Here is a 24,226-nt window from a genome sequence, read left to right on the forward strand (position 1 = left end):
CGGAAAGGCTCTGGAGCAACGAACTGCCCTTGCGGTCTCTGCCTGGCCGGTTTCCCTCTTTCCACTGGGATTCTCTGCCTCTAACCCTATTACAGGGGCTGAGTCACTGGCTTACTGGGGCTCTCTCATGCCGTCCCTGGAAGGGGTGCGTCACCTGAGTGGGTTGATTCACTGATGTGGTCATCCTGTCTGGGTTGGCGGCCCCCCTTGGGTTGTGCCATGGCGGAGATCTTTGTGGGCTATACTCAGCCTTGTCTCAGGATGGTAAGTTGGTGGTTGAAGATATCCCTCTAGTGGTGTGGGGGCTGTGCTTTGGCAAAGTGGGTTGGGTTATATCCTTCCTGTATGGCCCTGTCCGGGGGTGTCCTCGGATGGGGCCACAGTGTCTCCTGACCCCTCCTGTCTCAGCCTCCAGTATTTATGCTGCAGTAGTTTATGTGTCGGGGGGCTAGGGTCAGTTTGTTATATCTGGAGTACTTCTCCTGTCCTATTCGGTGTCCTGTGTGAATCTAAGTGTGCGTTCTCTAATTCTCTCCTTCTCTCTTTCTTTCTCTCTCTCGGAGGACCTGAGCCCTAGGACCATGCCCCAGGACTACCTGACATGATGACTCCTTGCTGTCCCCAGTCCACCTGGCCGTGCTGCTGCTCCAGTTTCAACTGTTCTGCCTTATTATTATTCGACCATGCTGGTCATTTATGAACATTTGAACATCTTGGCCATGTTCTGTTATAATCTCCACCCGGCACAGCCAGAAGAGGACTGGCCACCCCAAATAGCCTGGTTCCTCTCTAGGTTTCTTCCTAGGTTTTGGCCTTTCTAGGGAGTTTTTCCTAGCCACCGTGCTTCTACACCTGCATTGCTTGCTGTTTGGGGTTTTAGGCTGGGTTTCTGTACAGCACTTTGAGATATCAGCTGATGTACGAAGGGCTATATAAATACATTTGATTTGATTTCATTTATGTTGTGTGTCTGGTTTGTCTATTTCTATGTCTGGCCTGATATGGTTCTCAGAGGCAGGTGTTGGTCATTGTCTCTGATTGGGAACCATATTTAGGTAGCCTGGGTTTCACTGTGTTTGTGGGTGATTGTTCCTGTCTTTGTGTTTGCACCAGTTTAGGCTGTTTCGGTTTTCACATTACGTTTATTGTTTTGTATTGTTCGTGTTTATTCGTTATTAAACATGTATCAAGAATACCACGCTGCATTTTGGTCCGACTCTACTTCACCTACAGAAAGCCGTAACAGAATCACCCACCACAACAGGACCAAGCGGTGTGGTAACGGGCAACAGCAGCGAAAAGAGGAATGGACATGGGAGGACGTTTTGGACAGCAAGAGTATGGACTATACTACTTGGGAGGAGCCCGCCTGGGATTTGATGGAGCAGTGCACGGAAGGTTATCGGAGAATGGGTTTGGCGAAGCAAGCATGGCGGCGTGGACGGAAGCCCGAGAGTTAGCCCCAAAAATGTATTGGGGGGGGGGGGGGCTCACAGGGAGTATGGCTACGCCAGGTAGGAGACCTGCGCAAACTCCCTGTGCTTACCGGGGGGCTAGAGAGACCGGGCAGGCACCGTGTTATGCTGTGGTGCGCACGGTGTCTCCAGTGCGGGTGCATAGCCCGGTGTGGTACATTCCAGCTCCGTGTATCGGCCGGGCTAGAGTGGTCATCGAGCCAAGTGCCATGAAGCCGGCTCTACGCAGCTGGTCTCCAGTGCGTCTCCTTGGGCCGACTTACATGGCACAAGCCTTGCGCACGGTGACCCCGGTTCGCCTGCATAGCCCAGTGCGGGCTATTCCACCTCGCCGCACTGGCAGGGCGACCGGGACCATTCAACCGGGTAAGGTTGGGCAGGCTCGGTGCTCAAGAGCTCCAGTGCGCCTGCACGGTCCGGTCTACCCAGTACCACCTCCACCCATCAGCCCTCCGGTGGCAGCTCCCCGCACCAGGCTTCCTGTGCGTGTTCTCGGCCCAGTACCACCAGTGCCAGCACCACGCATCAGGCCTACAGTGCGCCTCGCCTGTCCAGCGCTGCCAGAGCCTTCCTCCTCTACAGCGCTGCCGGAGTCTACCGCCTGTTCAGCGCAGTCGGAGCCTTCCTCCTCTCCAGCGCTGCCGGAGTCTCCCGCCTGTTTAGCGCTGCCAGAGCCTTCCGCCTCTAACGGAGTCTCCCGCCTGTCCAGAGCTGCCAGTCTGCAAGGAGCTGCCAGTCTGCAAGGAGTTGCCAGTCTGCAAGGAGCTACCATTCTGCAAGGAGCTGTCAGTCTGAAAGAAGCCGCCAGAGCTACCAGTCTGCAAGAAGCCGCCAGAGCTGCCAGTCTGCAAGAAGCAGCCAGAGCCGCCAGTCTGCAAGAAGCAGCCAGAGCCGCCAGTCAGCATGGAGCAGCCAGAGCCGCCAGTCAGCATGGAGCAGCCAGAGCCGCCAGTCAGCATGGAGCAGCCAGAGCCGCCAGTCAGCATGGAGCAGCCAGAGCCGCCAGTCAGCATGGAGCAGCCAGAGCCGCCAGTCAGCATGGAGCAGCCAGTCAGCATGGAGCAGCCAGTCAGCATGGAGCAGCCAGTCAGCATGGAGCAGCCAGTGAGCATGGAGCAGGCAGAGCTGCCAGTCAGCCAGGATCTTCCAGATCCGCCAGTCATCCAGGATCCGCTATTCAGCCAGGATCCGCCATTCAGCCAGAATCTTCCAGATCCGCCAGTCAGCCAGGATCCGCCAGTCAGCCAGGATCTGCCAGAACTGCCAGTCAGCCAGGATCTGCCAGAACAGTCAGCCAGGATCTGCCAGAACTGCCAGCCAGGATCTGCCAGAGCCAACTACCTGCCTGAGCTTCCTCTCAGTGCTGAGCTTCCTCTCAGTGCTGAGCTTCCTCTCAGTGCCGAGCTTCCTCTCAGTGCCGAGCTTCCTCTCAGTCCCGAGCTACCCCTCAGTTCCGAGCTACCCCTCAGTCCCGAGCTACCCCTCAGTCCCGAGCTGCCCCTCAGTCCCGAGCTGCCCCTCAGTCCAGTGGGGCCCTTGGTGAGGACTACTAGGCCAAGGTCGGCGGCGAGGGTCGCCTATCTAGGGACGCTAAGGATGTGGACTAAGACAATTATGGAGTGGGGTCCACGTCCAGCGCCAGAGCCGCCACCGCGGACAGATGCCCGCCCGCCCACCCACACCCTCCCCTATAGGTTTAGGTTGTGCGTTCGGAGTCTGCACCTTGGAGGTTCTGCACCTTGTCACGTTCTGACCATCGTTCGTGTGTGTTTTCCTTGTTTTAGTGTTGGTCAGGACGTGAGCTGGGTGGGCATTCTATGTTGTGTGTCTGGTTTGTCTATTTCTATGTCTGGCCTGTTATGGTTCTCAATCAGAGGCAGGTGTTAGTCATTGTCTCATGTCACATATCACTGTGTGTTTGTGGGTGATTGTTCCTGTCTTTGTACCAGTTTAGGCTGTTTCGGTTTTCACATTACATTTATTGTTTTTGTATTGTTCGTGTTTTTTTCGTCATTAAACATTAATCTAAATAACCACGCCGCATTTTGGTCCGCCTCTACTTCACAACAAGAGAACCGTTACAGTATGATTTGAGTTGTCTGAGATGCATCTGAGAGATATCGGAAAGCATCAAGCAAAAAACTAAAGACACAAACAAAAAGGTTACATGTGTAACCCTGGTCCCCCAAAATGTGATTTATTTGAATCAATATTTTACCGGTCGGTGCCAGGTTACCTTCAGACGAGTCTCGCGAATCTTGTGGGCGTCATGGAGAAACAGAGAACACGTTCATGTTCGTGAGATAGTTTCAAACCGCTCGGACCAGTGGTGGAAAAAGTACCCAATTATCATACTTGAGTAAAAGTAAAGATACCTTAATAGAAAATGACTCAAGCTAAAGTCACTCAGTAAAAAACTACTTGAGTAAAAGTCTAAAAGTATTTGGTTTAAAATATACTTAAGTATCAAAAGTACATGTAATTGCTAAAAATATACTTAAGTATCAAAAGTAAAAGTGTAAATCATTTCAAATTCCTTATATTAAGCAAACCAGACAGTACCATTTTCTTGTGTTTCAATTTACGGATCGCCAGAGTCACACTCCAACACTCATAACATAACTTACAAACTAAGCATTTGTGTTTGTGAGTCCACCAGATCAGAGGCAGTAGAGCTGACCAAGGATGTGCTCTTGATAAGTGAGTGAATTGGACCATTTTCATGTCCTGCTAAGCATTCAAAATGTAACGAGTACTTTTGGGTGTCAGGGAAAATGTATGTTTATTTTCTTTAGGAATGTCGTGAAGTAAAACTAAAAGTAGTCAAAAATATAAATAGTACAGTAAAGTACAGATACCCCCAAAAACGATTTCAGTAGTACTTTAAAGTATTTTTACTTGGGTACTTTCCACCACTGGCTCCGATGTTTTCTCATTGAATCACAGCCTACTTCGCCAAACGGGTGATGATTTAGCACACATCAATGCCTTTCTTTAAAATCAGTACACAAGTATATATTTTTAAACCTGCATATTTAGTTAATATTGCCTGCTAACATGAATTTCTTATAATTAGGGAAATTGTGTCACTTCTCTTGCATTCCGTGCAAGCAGTCAGGGTATATGCAGCAGTTTGGGCTGCCTGGCTCATTGCGAACTGTGTGAAGTCCATTTATTCCTATTCCAAAGACCGTAATGAATTTGCTAGAATTGTACATAATAATGACATAAAATGACATTAAAGGTTGTACAATGTAACAGCAATATTTAGACTTAGGGATGCCACCAGTTAGATAAAATACGGAACGGTTCCGTATTTCACTGAAAGAATAAACGTTTTGTTTTTTCGAAATGATCGTTTCTGAATTAGACCGTATCATTGACCAAAGGCTCATATTTCTGTGTGTTATTATGTTATAATTAAATCTATGATTTGATAGAGCAGTCTGACTGAGCGATGGTAGCAGCAAGCAGGCTCGTAAGCATTCATTCAAACAGCACTTTCGTGCATTTGCCAGCAGCTCTTCGCTGTGCTTCAAGCATTGAGCTGTTTATGACTTCAAGCCTATCAACTCCCGAGATTAGGCTGTTGTAACCAATGTGAAATGGCAAGCTAGTAAGCGGGGTGCGCGCTAATAGCGTTTCAATCGGTGACGTCACTCGCTCAGACTTGGAGTAGTTGTTCCTCTTGCTCTGCAAGGGCCGCGTCTTTTGTGGAGCGATGGGTAACGATACTTCGAGGGTGGCTGTTGTCGATGTGTTTCTGGTTTGAGCACAGGTAGGGGCAAGGAGAGGAACGGAAGCTATACTGTTACACTGGCAATACTAAAGTGACTATAAGAGCATACAATAGTCAAAGCTATATGAAATATAAATGGTATAATAGAGAGAAATAGTCCTATATGGCCTATGATAGCTACAACCTAAAACTTCTTACCTGGGAATATTGAAGACTCATGTAAAAAGGAACCACCAGCTTTCATATGTTCTCATGTTCTGAGCTTTTTTACATGGCACATATTGCACTTTTACTTTCTTCTCCAACACTTTGTTTTTGCATTATTTAAACCAAATTGAACATGTTTTATTATTTATTTGAGGCCAAATTGATTTTATTGATGTATTACAGTGGGGAGAACAAGTATTTGACACATGGCCGATTTTGCAGGTTTTCCTACTTACAAAGCATGTAGAGGTCTGTAATTTTTATCATAGGTACACTTCAACTGTGAAAATCCAGAAAATCACATTGTATGATTTTTAAGTAATTAATTTGCATGTTATTGCATGCAATAAGTATTTGATCACCTACCAACCAGTAAGAATTCCGGCTCTCACAGACATGTTAGTTTTTCTTTAAGAAGCCCTCCTGTTCTCCAATCATTACCTGTATAAAAGACACCTGTCCACACACTCAATAAAACAGACTCCAACCTCTCCACAATGGCCAAGACCAGACAGCAGTGTAAGGACATCAGGGATAAAATTGTAGACCTGCACAAGGCTGGGATGAGCTACAGGACAATAGGCAAGCAGCTTGGTGAGAATGCAACAACTGTTGGCGCAATTATTCGAAAATTGAGGAAGTTCAAGATGACGGTCAATCACCCTCGGTCTGGGGCTCAATGCAAGATCTCAACTTGTGGGGCATCAATGATCATGAGGAAGGTGAGGGATCAGCCCAGAACTACACGGCAGGACCTGGTCAATGCCCTGAAGAGAGCTGGGACGACAGTCTCAAAGAAAACCTTTAGTAACACACTAAGCCGTCATGGATTAAAATCCTGCAGCGCACGCAAGGTCCCCCTGCTCCAGCCAGCGCATGTCCAGGCCCGTCTGAAGTTTGCCAATGACCATCTGGATGATCCAGAGGAGGAATGGGAGAAGGTCATGTGGTCTGATGAGACAAAAATAGAGAATTTGGACTAAACTCCACTCGCCGTGTTTGGAGGAAGAAGAAGGATGAATACAACCACAAGAACACCATCCCAACCGTGAAGCATGGAGGTGGAAACATCATTCTTTGGAGATGCTTTTCTGCAAAGGGGACAGGACGACTGCACCGTATTGAGGGGAGGATGGATGGGGCCATGTATCGCGAGATCTTGGCCAACAACCTCCTTCCCTCAGTAAGAACATCGTGGCTGGGTCTTCCAGCATGACAACGACCCGAAACACACAGCCAGGGCAACTAAGGAGTGGCTCCGTAAGAAGCATCTCAAGGTCCTGGAGTGGCCTAGCCAGTCTCCAGACCTGAACTCAATAGAACATCTTTGGAGGGAGCTGAAAGTCCGTATTGCCCAGTGACAGCCCCGAAACCTGAAGGATCTGGAGAAGGTCTGTATGGAGGAGTGGGCCAAAATCCCTGCTGCAGTGTGTGCAAACCTGGTCTAGAACTACAGGAAACGTATGATCTATACCAAATATTAAGTTCTGCTTTTCTGATGTATCAAATACTTATGTCATGCAATAAAATGCTAATTAATTACTTAAAAATCATACAATGTGATTTTATGGATTTTTGTTTTAGATTCCGTCTCTCACAGTTGAAGTGTACCTATGATAAAAATTACAGACCTCTACATGCTTTGTAAGTAGGAAAACCTGCAAAATCGGCAGTGTATCAAATACTTGTTCTCCCCACTGTATATGAAGATAAAAGAAGTGTTCATTCAGTATTGTTGTAATTGTCATTATTACAAATAAATAAAAGAAATTGGCCGATTAATCGGTATCAGCTTTTTTTTGGTCCTCCAATAATCGGTATCGGCGTTGAAAGATCATAATAGGTCGACCTCTACTTTTGACCATAATAAACTCAAAGATGAGAGCTGCTCCTACTTCTCTTCCTATCAAAGATAAAGAGACCATACTACTCCCACAGAGTGGCGCACAGTTTGTTTATCAGTGAGCTGAGCTGGTGGCCGGCCCAGGTGGAATAAACACTGTTTGTATGAACCTGTTATTAAAGCTGCTCTGTTATCAGTCCAGTCCACAGCAATCCTGCCAGGACAGCATCATTTCTCCCTTAAATATGTGCCTTCAGAATGAGGGGCCCTGGGCTAAACACCATCTCCGCCAGGCCTGCCTGCCTCCTCAAACCGATTGCTTCTGGCAGGGAATCAGATAGGAGGGGGAAGTCATTTAGCTCCCTGCACTTCTCTACAAGCACAGGATGGCAGGAAGCATTTCAATCTTAGAGTGAGGTCAAGGGGGGACCCCATACAGCTTTGATAACACAAATCCCAACTCTAATTCCACTCTCGCCCATTCCTACAGTATTATTCCACTTTCAATGAGGAGTGAATGCAGGCAGAGAGGGATTCAGAAGGTGAACACGCTCCTCAGGTTGAGATCACATACACTTTCCATGTAGAACCCTTTTTGGTTCCAGGTAGAACCCTATGTGGAAAGAGTTCTACCTGGAACCAAAAAGGGTTCTTCAACGGGTTCTCCTATGGGGAGCCTTTCAGGTTCTAAATTGCACCTTTTTTTCTAACACCATGCCCAAACCGGACACGTGCGCAAATGGATTTTGTCCCCTCACACCAAATGCGATCACAACACTTAGGTTGAAATATCAAAACAAACTCTGAACCAATTATATTAATTTGGGGACAGGTCAAAAGGCATTTAATATTTATGGCAATTTAGCTAGCTAGCTTGCAGTTGCTAGCTAATTTGTCCTATTTAGCTAGCTCGCTGTTGCTAGCTAATTTTTCCTGGGATATAAACGTTATAAACGAGTTGTTATTTTACCTGAAATGCACAAGGTCCTCTAATACGACAATTAATCCACACATAAAACGGTCAACCAAATCATTTCTAGTCATTTCTCCTCCTTCCAGGCTTTTTCTTCTTTGGACTTTATATATGTTTATTGGCATCTAACTTTCATAATATGGTGTATTACCACAACTGACCGGCAGACCTCAATTCACCTTTCAATCACCCACGTAGGTATAACCAATGAGGAGATGGCACATGGGTATCTGCTTCTATAAACCAATGAGGAGATGGGAGAGGCAGGACTTGCACTGCTTTCAGCATCACAAATAGAACTGGCTTCTATTTTAGCGCTTGGCAATGCAGACGCTCGTTTGCGCGCGCGAGCAGTGTGGGTGCAATGATTGAATAACTCGTATGTGTACATTTATTTTGCAACGCTCACGCATGCGAGCGGTGCTGTGGTCAGCACGTAAGAGTGTAGAGGAGGATGGAGCAGGTGAGACAGCAAAGAAGGGAAAACTAAAGGGACGTCAGTCTCTTCATCTCACATCAAACTTCCATCCTTTTGGTCGTCTGTGCACAGCAGCTGATGTCTTGAGCCGCCAGGCCTCAAGAAGCAACACCACCAACAGCAGGAGAAGAAATCTCACAGACGAACAGATGCTAAATAATGAACTAATGGTATTGTTCATACATCTCTCCTCTCTGAATGAATCACAACAATGGCAAACTATACCAGAATCCCTTATGGTCTACAGTACCACTCAGAAGTGTGGACACACCTACCCATTCAAGGGTTTTTCTTTATTTTTACTTGATTTTTTATTTTTAACCAAAAAAAGTGTTATATTTTAGATTCTTCAAAGTAGCCACCTGTTGCCTTGATGACAGCTTTGCACACTCTTGGCATTCTCTCAACCAGCATCATGAGGTAGTCACTTGGAATGCATTTCAATTAACATGTGTGCCTTGTTGAAAGTTAATTTGTGGAATATCTTTCCTTCTTAATGTGTTTGAGCCAATCAGTTGTGTAGTAACAAGACCAAGTCCATATTATGGCAAGAACAGCTCAAATAAGCAAAGAGAAATGACAGTCCATCATTACTTTAAGACATGAAGGTCAGTCAATACAGAACATTTCAAGAACTTTGAAAGTTTCTTCAAGTGCAACAGTCGATGTTGAAATGTGTCTGTTAATTGAACTCTGTGACGCATTTATTTGAGCTGCAATCTGAGGTGCAGTTAACTCTAATGAACTTACCCCAGTAACTCTGGGTCTTCCTTTCCTGTGGCGGTCCTCATGAGAACCAGTTTCATCATAGCGCTTGATGGAGTTTGCGTTTGCACTTGAAGAAACTTTCAAAGTTCTTGAAATGTTCTGTATTGACTGACCTTCATGTCTTAAAGTAATGATGGACTGTCATTTCTCTTTGCTTATTTGAGCTGTTCTTGCCATAATATGGACTTGGTCTTATACCACCCCTACCTTGTCACAACACAACTGATTGGCTCAAACACATTAAGAAGGAAAGATATTCCACAAATTAACTTTTAACAAGGCACACATGTTAATTGAAATGCATTCCAGGTGACTACCTCATGAAGCTGGTTGAGAGAATGCCAAGAGTGTGCAAAGCTGTCATCAAGGCAACAGGGGGCTACTTTGAAGAATCTAAAATACAACACTTTTTTGGTTACTACATGATTCCACGTGTTATTTCATAGTTTTGATGTCTTCACTATCATATAACAATGTAGTAAAAATAAAGAAAAAACATTGAATGAGTAGGTGTGTCCACACTTCTGAGTGGTACTGTAGACCATAAGGGATTCTGGTATAGTTTGCCATTGTTTTGATTCATTCAGAGAGGAGAGATGTATGAACAATACCATTAGTTCATTATTTAGCATCTGTTCGTCTGTGAGATTTCTTCTCCTGCTGTTGGTGGTGTTGCTTCTTGAAGCCTGGCGCCTCAAGACATCATCTGCTGTGCACAGACGACCAAAAGGATGGAAGTTTAATGTGAGACTATTATTCTGCACGGTAGAAAATAGTACAAATAAAGAAGAACCCTTGAATGTGTAGGTGTGTCCAAACTTTTGACTGGTACTGTATGCTGAACTCTGGTGTTGGCAGCATCAGCTTCTCTCTCTCTCTCTCTGAGGACATTCTGCAGCCATCTCCATGCCTCCCCTCAGAGCTCTCTCAGAGTTTCCAATGCGAGACGAGTGAACGTATTCCCTTCAACCAGACACAAACAAGACCACAACAAGGGCCCCGAACAGCACAAACACTCTCCCTGTCAGTCAGGAGCAGATGGGCGGGGAGGAAGAGACCTTTTATATCATCAACACTCTCTCTGAAATTGAGGTGAGCACCTTTGGTCTGCAGAAAGAGTGAGTGTAGTGATCCGGATCACCTTTGTGACAGCACTCTCCGTATCTATGGCAACGTGCACACAAGTGATGCTCCAGTTTAAACTGCTTCAACAGGCAGCTTTGGTAAGGGCTTCTTTCACCATCACAAAATCCCTACATGTAAAGCAAAGGCTTGATCTACTGAGCAATGTGCCCTCAATGTACAGGGGTTATTGGACGTATGATCAGAGATGATATTCTACTGTATTCAAGGGACTTGGGGGACAATGCAAAGAATCACTTACATCTGCGTATCATACCATTGAAAGGCGGTAATATCCTCAGTGTGATAAAGCAAGTGAAGTATCCAACTGCAGTGCTATTCTGTCCTCCTCCAGGCATAGGAGCCTTGGATATGACAGGTATTTAATTTAAGCAGATTCTCCACAGTTGGATGGATCCAAAACAGATGTAAAATAACGAATGTATCATAGTGGTTTAAAATGCCTAGATCGGTTTGAAAGGGCATATCAGCTCAAACCGCACAGCTAGAAAATTAACAACCTCCTCTCTTTGAAGTCCAGACCACACCAGTCAATCAAATGAAGAATCCTTGGTTCAGGAAATGATCTCACACCGCCACACGATGAATCAGGTATCAGAGAAAGTAATGACGGCCAGTCAAATGAGACGAAAGACATTGTCGTTTGCGGAGATAAGATCTGTGTTCTCCTCTGACAAAACAATGTCATTTCATTTTTTTAACCTCGGCAGTAAAGGGTTCACACTTGAAACGAAGGCCGACAAATCTCATACACACCATCCATGGCCTGCAAGGCTCTAAGTCGTAGAACACAAGTAATGATGAGATGCTAGCTAGGAGTTATGGATCAATATTTAAGATGGGGCAGCAAATCAACACTCGCCTGGGTCGTTCTTTGTGTGTCTGTTGATCAGTTTATTAGTGCAATATGTGAAGGGCCCGATCCCCCTCTCAGACCCAGACACACACACACACACACACACACACCTCAGCTGAAGGAGTTGCACAAAGGACTGAGGGCTGGAATCCAAACCCTGCTGGATCAATACCCCAGCCTCCCAATTCATTTTCTCACAGGCCATTGGCTCACATCCCTCCTTTAACTCTTGATTGGTCAATAAATAATTTAAAATGGTGACAGTGCCAAAAACTCTATAATTGTGCATCAAATTGGCACCTTACCCATCTGTCTAATCAAAACATGTTTTGTAGCAGCCATAACATATTTCACTGTAGTTGTAAATCGACACACTCCACCATATTTACTCAATTCTTCCTAAAATGTTGTAATTGAATAGAATGTTTTTGATGTGCATTGCTCATAATCAGACTCCTGTGAACTGACCGTAAGTGGCTGAAGGTGATGGCTAGGATTAATAGCACTTCTAATCATACTACTGCTGCCTCCTGCTCTGGCTGCCTTTTCGCCTCAGTGTTCGTCCAGTATGGAATTTCTAGGCTCTCTGTTTTTGCTTCCACTACAGACTCCGTTCATTGCCAAACAGCCAGACCCTGACCCTGAACGTCCGAGTAGTGGAAGAGAGGGGAGATTAAGGATGTGCAAGGTCTGCAGAACAACCCACCCATAACGCCAGCCCACTGTCCGATCAATACTGTAATCACTTCCTGGTCTCCCATCTAACAGCCTGCCTATAGTGGGCTATCTATTATTCTGTAAAATGGCTCAAAGCCTTTAGCTAATACACAAGGAAAGCTCTCCTGCTTGGACAGAGTGACCATGACACCCAAACTGACAGTGAATGGTGTATGAGTGCCAGGACTGCTCTTTTTGGGGTCTCTAACCAGTCCCAGTTCGGCTTTGTATTTAGTCTGCATCGACTCAGTATTGCAGCAGTTTGAAGTACTGCTCCTGAGCTTGGGTATTGTTTACGGGTACAGTATTTTGACATTCTGAGCAAGTGCTAAGTGGTTGAGCAGTGAGTTCTCTTTCCACCATCATCAGATCAGAACAGCAACCTATGGAAAACCCACTGACACCTCCACCAAAGTAACGTAACGCTCCGCTACGTCAAGTCAGTCGCCACACCCACAGAAAGGCTTTGGATTAGTCACCCAGCCACAGCACAGCACATAAATAATGCATCCGTGCAAAATGATTAATGAGGCAATCAATTATGTGACAGCATCCAAAGAGAAACTGTTTCAATCCCTTCTCCACAAATAAATCTGCCTTTTAGTGGACTTTGCCTTGAGAAATTAACAGTTAAAAACGGATACGATAGTTTTTTTGTTTCATTTATTTGCAGTCAAACCAAATATTTGATCAAAAAAATATTTGATTCAATTTCCAAAGTCAATATTTCTTATTTCACATCATTCGCTTGTGACTAATTCTGTTCTTTAGCACTTTGTGAATCCCAACAAGATGGAGTAAACAGATGTGATCATTATGACACAGTGTTTAATGAGAAACATGAATACTTTTGGTGACAGATCTCCTCCTTCAGCAGCCCTATGCCTGGCGCTCACGTTCCTCAACCACAAGTAGCACTAATTAGAGTTAGCGATCTAATGACCCACAACATGATGGGTGATGAAGTGAGAGCAGGCACAGGGCTGTGCCGGGCTGGTGACAGCGGGTGATGATGTCAGAGCAGGCTGGAGGGCGGCGAGGCGAGGGTGTGTCGGCTCTTTAAGGTTATGCGGGGCACCAGAACAGCCCAGTCTGGCTCTGCCACATAACCAATTAGACTGAGAGGGGCAGCTGTAGCCCTGCTGTCAGCTAGATGAACTCTGGTTCAGACTTACCCCGAGATTGACGGCTAACACGGATGGAGAGAGAGAGAAGGGGGGGGGGGGGGGTGATTTCACATTTTTGCCTGCTGCTGCTCTACCCTCAATGAATGCAAAACACTTTGGGTAGACAGGCTGGAAGACAGGCTGGGAGGCAGGCTGGCAGGCACTGCTCCTGTGTAGGTAAATTGAGAATAGTCTCTTGACTTTTCTCACATCCCATTTTGCGAGGTTCCGTGGGTAGTGTCAAACACTACGGACATGAGGATGTAATCACGGTGATCATGACTGATCAAACAGAGCATTGGGCTGCACAGTTCAGAAAGGTCCCAGTGTGCCCGGAGGGGAGGAGAACGTAACAGAGAGACACTGTGCTGCCCAGACTGATGCGTAAGCCTGCCTACCATTCCAAAATTAAGGGAAGGTCCTGTAGAGGACGCAGAGCTCGTTGCCATGGCAACAGGCAGCTGTCAGTCAAACAGGGGCAGCCTCTACTATAGCTACTCTTACTGTGTCTCTACAACTGACAGGGCAGAAGAGGGCGTCATGGACGGGCTCAGGGGACAGGATGGGCCTCATGGGGGGGGGGGGGGAAACGGGTGCAAGTTAAGATAGTGGGTCTTACGGGACACAAAGCCAGGGCAACAGGTAGACAATTAGTCAACTTGACTGCTACAAGACGCTTCACTTAACATTGAACTGCTACTAACTTCTCACCCAGATAATCAGCAGTCCATTCGTGGCAGAAGGCCCCTGCTCATCCATCACCCGTACAGTTTTATATCGTTGAGCTGCAGAGAAACTGACTGCGGGCTAGCAATCTTTCACCCCGGCTTGCATACGATTGGGCCGAGGAGAAGGCGATGGCCTTTTGCTGAATTACATTCTCTTTAATCAATGACACCGCAGCGTCTCAGACAAATATCTCGGGGAGAATGGCGAGGGGACTCTATATTCATCATGTAAGTGTGTGATGTGACTAAAGGATGAGCCAAATCCATCACTGTGTCAAGTCCCGGCGCACATCTAGCAAAACAAGAACAGAAAAGGAACGAGAAGATTCAGGGGTAAGACCAACTGTAAAGAGGAATTATCAAAACGAACCAAGGCAAACCAGAGGACACACGTGGATTGTTGTATTACTTCTTTCTGTAGACATTCCTCACATACTATACATACAGAGTCCCTTCTGATGTAGGAAGGAGATCCTTATGTTCTGTAACTGTTTAGAAAAGGCAATGGAAAGCATTGTGATTGAAGCAAGCATTTTCCATACATCTTGAAGACGGAGAGAGAAACAATACAATGCTTTAGCTCATGGCCAGACTCCCCTGTACAACAACAATGAAGATAGGCAGCGTATTGCCAGATTGTAGACAATTTCCAACATGGATGTGCACTGTTGGTACTTGGGTCGGCATGATATTGGGGCCTTGGTTTATGCGTACTGTAATCCGTGATCCGGTCCGAGTCACATTATGTCCATATCTGCAGTGCTGATGCTGTCATAAGCGGGGGTTGGGGCTAATGATTTCGAAAAGCTCACTTGAATTGAGAGCTTAAAAAGACTGAGAGCCCATTACATTATTTATGCTCCTCTTTGAACGAGGTGACATTCAATTATTCAAACATCGACATTTGGGGACGATTCCGTTTTGTTTGACTTTTGTCTCTCCCAGGTCCTGCATAGAGTTAGCTCGCTCATAGCTGCCCTGTCGGTGACCGTTCCCTGGGAGAAGCTATATCCTCTCCAGAAAAGAAAAAAAAAAACACAAAGGTGAAAGATTTGAACAAACACCCTAGGACTACATGAGAACTACCTGCAAATGTCATCATAACAGTCTGTAACGAAAAGGATGGAGCAGAAGTCAACTGATGTAACAGAGCACATTAACTCTCTCAAGTCCTCGCTTAGTTTGCTGGGAAGGAAATAGTCCGGCATAGTATCAGTTGAAATCCATTTTTTTATTCATGAAATTGGAGTGAATGAACTATAAATACTCTAGTCTAGTCTTAACAGCCCAAGTATGAGTCATCATAATATGATTGCCCTCTCTCTTTATGTAGTGTTGTGTCTCTTGTCGTGATGTGTGTTTTGTCCTATATTTATATTGCTTTTTTTTTTTTATCCCAGGCCCCCGTCCCCGCAGGAGCCCTTTTGCCTTTTGGTAGGCCGTCATTGTAAATAAGAATTTGTTCTTAACTGACTTGCCTAGTTAAATAAAGGTTAAATAAAAAATAAATAAATAAAATTGCTGTGAAAAGATCCTGCCTCACTGGATTTCAGTAGGCTCCAACAGCAGAGACTTGTTTCCCCTTTTGACTTTTGCCCTGGTTTTAAAGGAGGTGAATGATCAGGGGTCAGGGATTAGAGATCAGGGGTTAATACCTGTGCGTCCATGAGCAGGTGCCTCATCAGGGCCATGGACTTCTTCAAGGTGTCTCTCTCTCCGGGCATGAAGGCCTCACCCTCCCGGGACAGAGTGCCGGGCCTGGTCATCATGAAGTGGACTATCTGGTCATTCAGACTGTTCAGAGACTGGACCGCTAGGAGAGAGAGTGAGACAGAAAGAGAGAGAGAGAGGGGGGGGGGGGGGGGAGAGAAAAAAAAACGTTCAGGGCCATGCATATTTAATTTGACTCACACACAAAAGACACACACAACATTTACAACAATAAGACAGTCTGCCTTTCCATCCATTGCCATGGTGACCTGTCAGCTCAACTGATTTCCCTCACGCTGGCTTTGCTCTCCCATCTTCTCCCTCCCTGCCCTGGCTGATCTCTCCCATTTGCATTCTGAGTGCTGAGCTATAATCGCTCCCATCCCCATGGCCACAGCTACAGCACCGCTCCATCCACTGGTCTCCTCTCAGCATTAATCCCTCTCTCTCACGTAACCATGGGGGGGGGCATCATTAGAGTAAGTCCATTACCGGCACACAAGTCTCACTCCAGCCCATTTGCTGCATTTGTTCATGCTGTAAGCTCCGGCGATCATGCAACCCTTTGTTTTTCAGCCACTAGAGTCGAAAGCAACAATATGCGCAGCACTTTCAAACTAACACACTACATTCACTTCATAGAGACCTCGCCGCGGAGGCTGTAAATGCCCCATTAACCTCTCTGGCCCAAACCCCTATGATGGGAGCACTAATGTGACCATGTCCTGTATGATGGATAATGACGGTCTTCACTTCAATAGGCAGCTGTGCAGACCACACAGGCTATAGTAGCTGTCTAGGGGTGAGAGGAGGAGGTTGTGCTTGTCTAAGCAGGTCAGCATGTCAGACGTTAGAGCAGATGACATTTGACCTTGTGGTGGGAGGCCACACTGGAGGTGAAGAGGAGGGTGACCTGCAGAGTAGGTTGAGAGGTCAGCGGGAAGTGGAACCAACACTGGTCACGTGTGACCCCGTCCCAGATGACAAGCAAGGACAGTCTATCAACACAATGATGAAAGATTTATGTTCCCACCTTTCAGCATTTCATTGAACTGCAACAGCATCACACAGGCAGGGAGACATGTTTATGAGCACGCAGCCCCGCAGGCAGGCAGCGACACACATCAAATCAGAGGCAGGGAAAAATGTAATGTTTATGGCACCGGTTGACGAATGGATTCTAATTTGACATTCAACATTTACGAGGTGTACAGTACCTCTTTCTGGCTGAAAGACGGGCGGCGGGCAGACAGGCTGCAGTGTAATAAAACGCTGCTGTTGAAAACGACATTCTGCCCGACGTGGGGAACAGACTGTACTCGGAATTTCCATTCAATGCATTCTGTCAATGACAGAGAGAGATAGCTCAGCTCAACAAAAAAAAAAGCAATTCTTTAACAATCCAACTTCAATATGGCAAAATAGAGTGAAAATGCAGTTCTCTCAAATAGGTTCCCACTATTCACATAAGAGGATAAAACAAGCTGAAGGTAGGTTATTACAAAACCATCTTAGAATAATACTCCAGTTCTCCTCTTTACTTCCAAGTAAAGTTCTGTAACAACCTCTAGACTCATAAGACCCGTGACTCCTTACATTACTGTAGTTCCCGGGTACACAACTCCGGTCCTTGAGGGCCACAGGGTCTGCTGATTTTCATTCTGCGCTTTTGATAAACGACTGTTTACCTCTGGGAAAACAGATATGTACACTCTCTGGGAAATCACTAACATGAATTGATCCATTAAGTTCCCGGTAGAAATGAAAACATGGGCGGCCCCTCAAAAAGGACTTGGTGAGGTGCTCTCCTGCACACGTTCCTAGCTTCACGTGTGATCATATTCACACAGCAAGTGCAAAGCAGACAAGGAATTAGCATGGAAATGAACACACGCCCCTTTATTCTACAGAGAGTACAACGGTAGAGGAAATGTCAGCGCTTGTTTTTCAGATCAATGATTGAATACCTTGCCTAAGCATTCAAATCACCTGGAGAGCTGACCATGTGTGAACTCAAGCATTTGATAAGCATAACTGAGAGAAATGTTATCACTGCCCTTGCTCAGCAAGCGCTACACAGCTTATATCATTATAAATATAGGGAAATGTCTACTCCCTTCACTATTTGCTCAAGCATACATCTTTAAAGTCAATAGCGTTTTGTCTTTCAGATAGCCCTCTGAACAAGGTCTCTGTAATAATTGATGTTCCCAAAATGATGTACTTTTTACTCCATACATTTTCCCTGACACCCAAAAGTACTCCCTGACACACTTGTCAAGAGAACATCCCTGGCTCTGATCTGGCAGACTCACTAAACACATGCTTAGTTTGTAAATTATGTCTGACTGTTGGAGCGTACCCCTGGCTATCAGTAAATGGAAAAAAACAAACCGTCTGGTTTGCTTAATATAAGGAATTTGAAATGATTTATACTTTTACTTTTGATACTTAAGTATATTTAAAACCAAATAGTTTTATTCAACTAGTATTTTACTGGGTGACTTTCACTTGAGTCCTTTTCTATTAAGGTATCTTTACTTTTACTCAAGTATGACAATTGGGTACTTTTTCCACCACTGCACCTGTGAAACAGATGAGGGGAGCTCATTACAGGGTCTGTAGAGCCACTAAAAGACACAATGGCATCAACAATGAACTGTACTGAGACCAGTCAACAGCAGAATCATAAAACTGTAAGAAAACAGTTAACTCTTATTAATGTAATAGCTCTAGAGGGGCATTTGGCGCTTAATTTCTGTGTTTTGTGATGTTTGTTAAAATATCAATCTGCATAGTGTTTCCTATGGGAGCCAGATTTGTTTCGCTACGGTGTAATAGCAAAACTAACCAATTTAAAAGGTAATGATGTGGTTTTTCACCCAATCCTTCTTATCCAGCCCTGCGATATAGATAAATAAGAATATTCTGCTGGTGCAGAGAGAAATAAAGATGAGCGTTTCAATTCTTCAGCAGCTTTGGGGATCCCTCCCTGCCCTGGTGCTGTGGTACAGTCTCAGAAGCCTGTCTACTGCCAAGGCAATTTAAAATAAGTTCTAAGGACTTCCCTGCAAACAATAATGAGTCGTTAGGACGTCCCAGAGACGTCACAAAACGTTGCCTAAACTCATCAGGACGTTGTGTCAAGGTCCCCTGGAGGTTTTGACTAGTTCCTGGTTTGTGCCGGGGTTGTTTTTAGGACGTTCCTGGGACGTTCTTTGCTCCATGATCTCCTGGAGGTTTTGTCTTTTTTTTGTGTGCCTGTTTTGCATGTTATTTTGGCATTCATTCATGTCACATATCAGTTTGCAAACAACGTAAAAAATGATGTGGTCCCTCTCCCCCCTAAGAACTTAGCCTACTGACTTGATGTTGCACACGTAGCCTGTTTTAGAGGAATGTCATCCTCGAATGTTGTAAGAGCGGTCCATGTTCTGATTTACGTCGCTGTCCATTTCAAAAAGGGCTGAACAAATAGTAATATCAACTGCTCGCTCATTAATGTCTGCATCCAAATGACGGCTCGTCTCTTATTGGCTCATCGTTCCCTTATGCCATAGTTTGTCCATCTCAATTGTTATTTTGCTTCATGGGTCTCTCTCATGAATTTCTTATTCATAATTTTAGGAAATGTTGGAATGATGCTGTCAGTGCACCAGTATATTGTCCATAAAAGTGGATCCATGTGACTGTGTTTTCCTGGCCTAATTAAATAATTGGCCTAATTAAATAATAACGTTGTATAGTGGCTTTGCTGGCAAGCATCTAAAAATCTTTCCAATATTTCAATACTCAAAACGCCACTGGTCATGGTCCCCTGTAGGTTTTGTCTTGTTCCCGGGGACATCACCTGATGGTCTAAAATAAACGTTCTAGCTAGGGCACGCAGACCATAGTTTCATTACACATCCTCCCCCTTGTTACTGTTGCCAAGCCCATCGAGGCTCTGATAGGTGACACACTGATCCATTCACAACTCTTTGTCTTTTGGCAATGCTAAACAGTGCTTTTAACACACATATTTGACACAATTTGACATACATGACATTGTGTATGTTTAGTCATACAGTAATGACTATTTAACCTGTCCTCACGTGGGATTTACTCACAATTTGTTGGGTCACGGGATTCCGGTCTTCCAGCTACCCCACCATGTCTGTATCAATGACTGATTTCACCTGTAGGCCTATTCCTACACTTTGCCCATCAAGGTACATTTCAGCTATGTTAAAAATACACTCAAGAAAAACAATTATATTTATCATAGTGATTCCTTGAGTAACATTAAAGCCCCACCAACGTTAGAAAACTAAATAAAAAACACAAACTCAAAATTCTGAAATAAGTCAATGAAATCAATGAGAGAAGACAGATTAACTGATAATTAAAATAGCAGTGCAGTTGGCACTCTTTTGTGCAGAGATGTGTTATAAGTAATTGTGTAGGGAATTCTGTAATTCTTCAGTCTTTGTGGCATGGCAGAAAGATCAGCATACCCCAGATGCAGAGGTTGTGAGTTTAAATCCCAGGTGGGGTCATATTGATATGGTCAAATGTAAACATACTGTCATTGATTTGATATGAACACTATTTTAGCTGAACAGCGTACAATTTACCTAAAAACCAGATACCATTTCATTACTTTACTTATAATGGTTTGGGACACCTGGAACAATCAGGGGAGCTTCAGGGGACATTGACACAACGTCCCAAGAACGTTCATTGGAACAAGAAAAAGGTCCCCCAGAAAACATTCCCTTGGGACCATCACACAGTGTTCTTAGAACGTTCTCAGAACGTCAGACGGATAACGTCACACCAAAACCCTTAAAGGACCTAATGGGAACATCGCTGAATGTCCTCAGGACGTCTCCTGTTTGCTGGGTTCACACTTCAAACCTCAGGCCCAGGGCTGCATCAATGGATGAGAGGTCTCCAAGGTTCTGAGACCACCAAGAGAATGCCACTCGGCTGCGTCTCAATTGCACCGTTGCCAGGAAAGCACCCAACACAATTATGTTGGGAGAACAAAGCCTGTATTGAATCTAAACTAAAGGCTATACAGTAACATGATCTGTTACTTTCAGAAAGAGGAGAGATTGAGGCTCATTTTGAGGCTTTGGAAAGCTTGCAACTGTAATGCTAATTGTAAAGCTGCTCAAACACAGGCATTTGGACAGAACCATTATAGTTTAGAGGTTTGCTTTGCATAAAATAACCCAATCCCGCTCGGTATCTAACAGCGTCCACACAGGCCTGTAATTTTATTGTTTACCACATTGTTCTGCTTCACTATCCATGGAAGGGTGCAATTCATCCCCTGACTGTCTATGCATCTAAATTCTCCAGAGAAATTGGACACTTTTCTCAAAACCATGCTCCAAACAATATATCTAATTGAGAGCTAAAGTGTCCCCTTAGAGATAGAAAGAATCAAATGGACCTTGTCGACCTCTCAAAGAATAACTGCATTTATTGTGCAAAAGTAAAGCCTTGCTGCAAATAGGGATAGCTGCCAAAAACCCTACTATGCATTGACCACAGTGCTGGCTCCAAAATCTTTCCTTTCTGAGGATAGAATGACAAATACTTCACCTTGGTAAGCCTCATTCCATGGTCCCCCAGAAAGCAACATATCCTGTCACTCTCAACATTGATGTGTGACTGTGTGAAGATGATGCTTAGCAGATGGAGATGTGTGTGTGAAGCTTAGATGTGCTCTATTTTGGGGGCGGAGTAGGAAATAAAAACACAGCACTGACAGCCACTGGATCCAGGAGGCTGATCTAAAAAAGGAACTATACAAGGTTCTGGAATTCTGTGCGTCATTGTTTGTGTTCCCCAGAATCAAGAATCTGAGAATCCACAGACCTCAGTTTATCCAAAACAAACACCCAGACTGGCATACATACAGACATACATGCATACAGGCATACAGGCATACATGCATACATGCATGCATGCATACATACAGACAGACAGACAGGCATACAGGCATACAGACACAGACAGACAGGGCTTGGGTTCCCCTGCTTCGCTCTGCTCCATGCCTACCAGCTTGCAGAGATCCCTTGTGTCCTTATCAGATGTGTGATTCCTATGGCGCAACAGTCTTGTTTTGGTTTGTGTAGAACAAAACCTTCTGTTCTAATCACGAGCTCAACACAACACTTCAATCTGTCGCAGAGTGACAAATGGGAAACACTCACATACTCTATACAGACCACAATATACTAAACACACACCACTGACACTTGCACATTAGCACATTAATAAATCATAGTATACATGTACTATCGACACATCCTTTCCTAACGAGGAAAGCTTTTTTAAATACACACTGTAAGTGGTTGCTGTAGTGTTAGGGAACAGCACCAGCAGCATTAGCCTAGTGTTGACAGCCCAGCACACACAGCAGAGGCTTTAGTGGAGCTGACTTTAAGGTGCAAAGACGTGCTTGTAATACAGCCGAAATCTGGTCCTTACAGGAGTTTACATAGAAAACTCTTGAATGAGCTATACATGCACTTCTGGTTATAGTTTAATGATATACAAGTCTGCTTATAAACTCAGTCAACTATTTATGAATTATGAGCATTTGTTCATGTATTTCTTAACATCAGTGAATACATGTGTATAAACCATTTATTACGTTAAGAACCTTCAAATTGCAATCATATTGCATTTAAACGATGAACAACCTTATTTCAGTAAAATAGGAGTTTACCCGTGCATGTAGAGAGCAGTTGGGTCTTACTGCATCACATTGGGTTTGGAACCTAGTCTGGACAACCAATCTTCTCAATGGAAAAAGGGAAATGTGATCTTGACAAACCATTTCTGAATGGATCTCGCTTCATGCACGGGGACATTGTCATGCTGAAACAGGAAAGGGCCTTCCCCACACTTTTGCCACAAAGTTGGAAGCACAGAATTGTCTAGAATGTCATTGTATGCTGTAGCGTTAAGATTTCCCTTCACTAGAACTAAGGGGCCTCACCCGAACCATGGAAAAGAGCCCAAGATCATTATTCCTCCTCCACCAAACTTTACAGTTGGCACTATGCATTGGGGCATATAGCGATCTCCTGGCACTCCGCCAAACCCAGATTCGTCCGTCGGACTGCCAGATGGTAAAGCGTGATTCATCACTCCAGAGAACAAGTTTCTACTGCTCCAGAGTCCAACGGCGGCGAGTTTTACACCTCTCCAGCCAACGTTTGGCATTGCGCATGGTGATCTTAGGCTTGTGTGCGGATGCTCAGCCACAGAAACCCATTTCATGAAGCTCCCGACGAACAGTTATTGTGTTGACTTTGCCTCCAGAAGTAGTTTGGAACTCGGTAGTAAGTGTTGCAACCGAGGACAGATGATTTTTACGCACTTCAGCGGTCCCATTCTGTAAGCTTGTGTGGCCTACCACTTTGGGTCTGAGGCGTTGTTGCTCCTAGACGTTGCCACTTCACAATAACAGCACTTACAGTTGCCCGGGGCAGCTCTAGCAGGGCAAAAATTTTACAAACTGACTTGTTGGAAAGGTGGCATCCTATGACTGTATCACTTTGAAAGTCACTGAGCTCTACAGTAAGGCCATTCTACTGCCAATGTTAGTCTATTGAGATGGTGTGGCTGTGTGCTCGATTCTATACACCTGCCAGCAACGGATGTGGCTGAAATAGCCTAATCCACTAATTTGAAGGGGTGTCCACATACTTTTGTATAAATCGCGCATCTCAAAGACATTTCTTATCTGAAATTTCACTGTAAAAGTTTGAATCTTATTTTCTTATATGTATTGTTTTCACTGAGCCATACAGCTGTGTCTATTCAATTCCAATACATTGACCACGTTCTGCATTCTATCAACATTTTTGTTACCAAGGGAGTGAAAAACAAGAATAGCATTTGCATATTTTAAATTGTTTTATTTTACTTCTTGATGTACTAGAGACTCAAATGGCAACGCAATCTATCCTCTTCAAGTAAACCCTATATTCCTTAAACATATAGCAGTATAAATTGAATGTGATTAAATGTGTATAAAACTGAAATGTATCAAAGCATTTCTAGTCCAGCAAATAAATACTAAAGTAGCTCCCTCAGTTTCCCTTGTGGGGGTCCAACTAATTACACTGATAGTTATTCAGCCCTTTCAGTGCTCACCCACGATAAGCCTACAAAGACACCCGCCCACTCCTACTTCTCAACAATGAGGGCTGATGAAAAAAAAAAAAAAAGGTTTATCCCTCCTTCAAGAAACTCAAAAGTATTTCAACAGGCGCAGTAATCAAAATTCAAATGAAGGCGAAAAAAAAAATCCCACTTACATTTCTAATGAAACTTTTACAGCATATCTCAGTGCTGGTTGCTATGGTGACGGTAGAACCAGAACCTACATCCTCCCTATATGCACTCGTGGGTCT

General features: G+C 44.6%; 1 protein-coding gene across 4 annotated transcripts in view; it reads right to left on the bottom strand.

Moving 5' to 3' along the window:
* Window positions 1–24,226, bottom strand: part of kaznb (kazrin, periplakin interacting protein b) — a 160,079-nt gene that overhangs the window by 115,588 nt on the left and 20,265 nt on the right. For all 4 annotated transcript variants that reach the window (XR_005052582.1, XM_036983293.1, XM_036983297.1 and 1 more), the window contains exon 2: window positions 15,749–15,906. Coding sequence is in view for 3 of the 4 variants with exons in the window: in XM_036983293.1 (XP_036839188.1) it covers window positions 15,749–15,906 (158 nt within the window). In the remaining variant the exon portion in view is untranslated. The remainder of the gene's footprint in view (window positions 1–15,748; window positions 15,907–24,226) is intronic.

This window comes from Oncorhynchus mykiss, chromosome 7 (genome assembly GCF_013265735.2).
Source record: "Oncorhynchus mykiss isolate Arlee chromosome 7, USDA_OmykA_1.1, whole genome shotgun sequence".
NCBI lineage: Eukaryota > Metazoa > Chordata > Actinopteri > Salmoniformes > Salmonidae > Oncorhynchus > Oncorhynchus mykiss.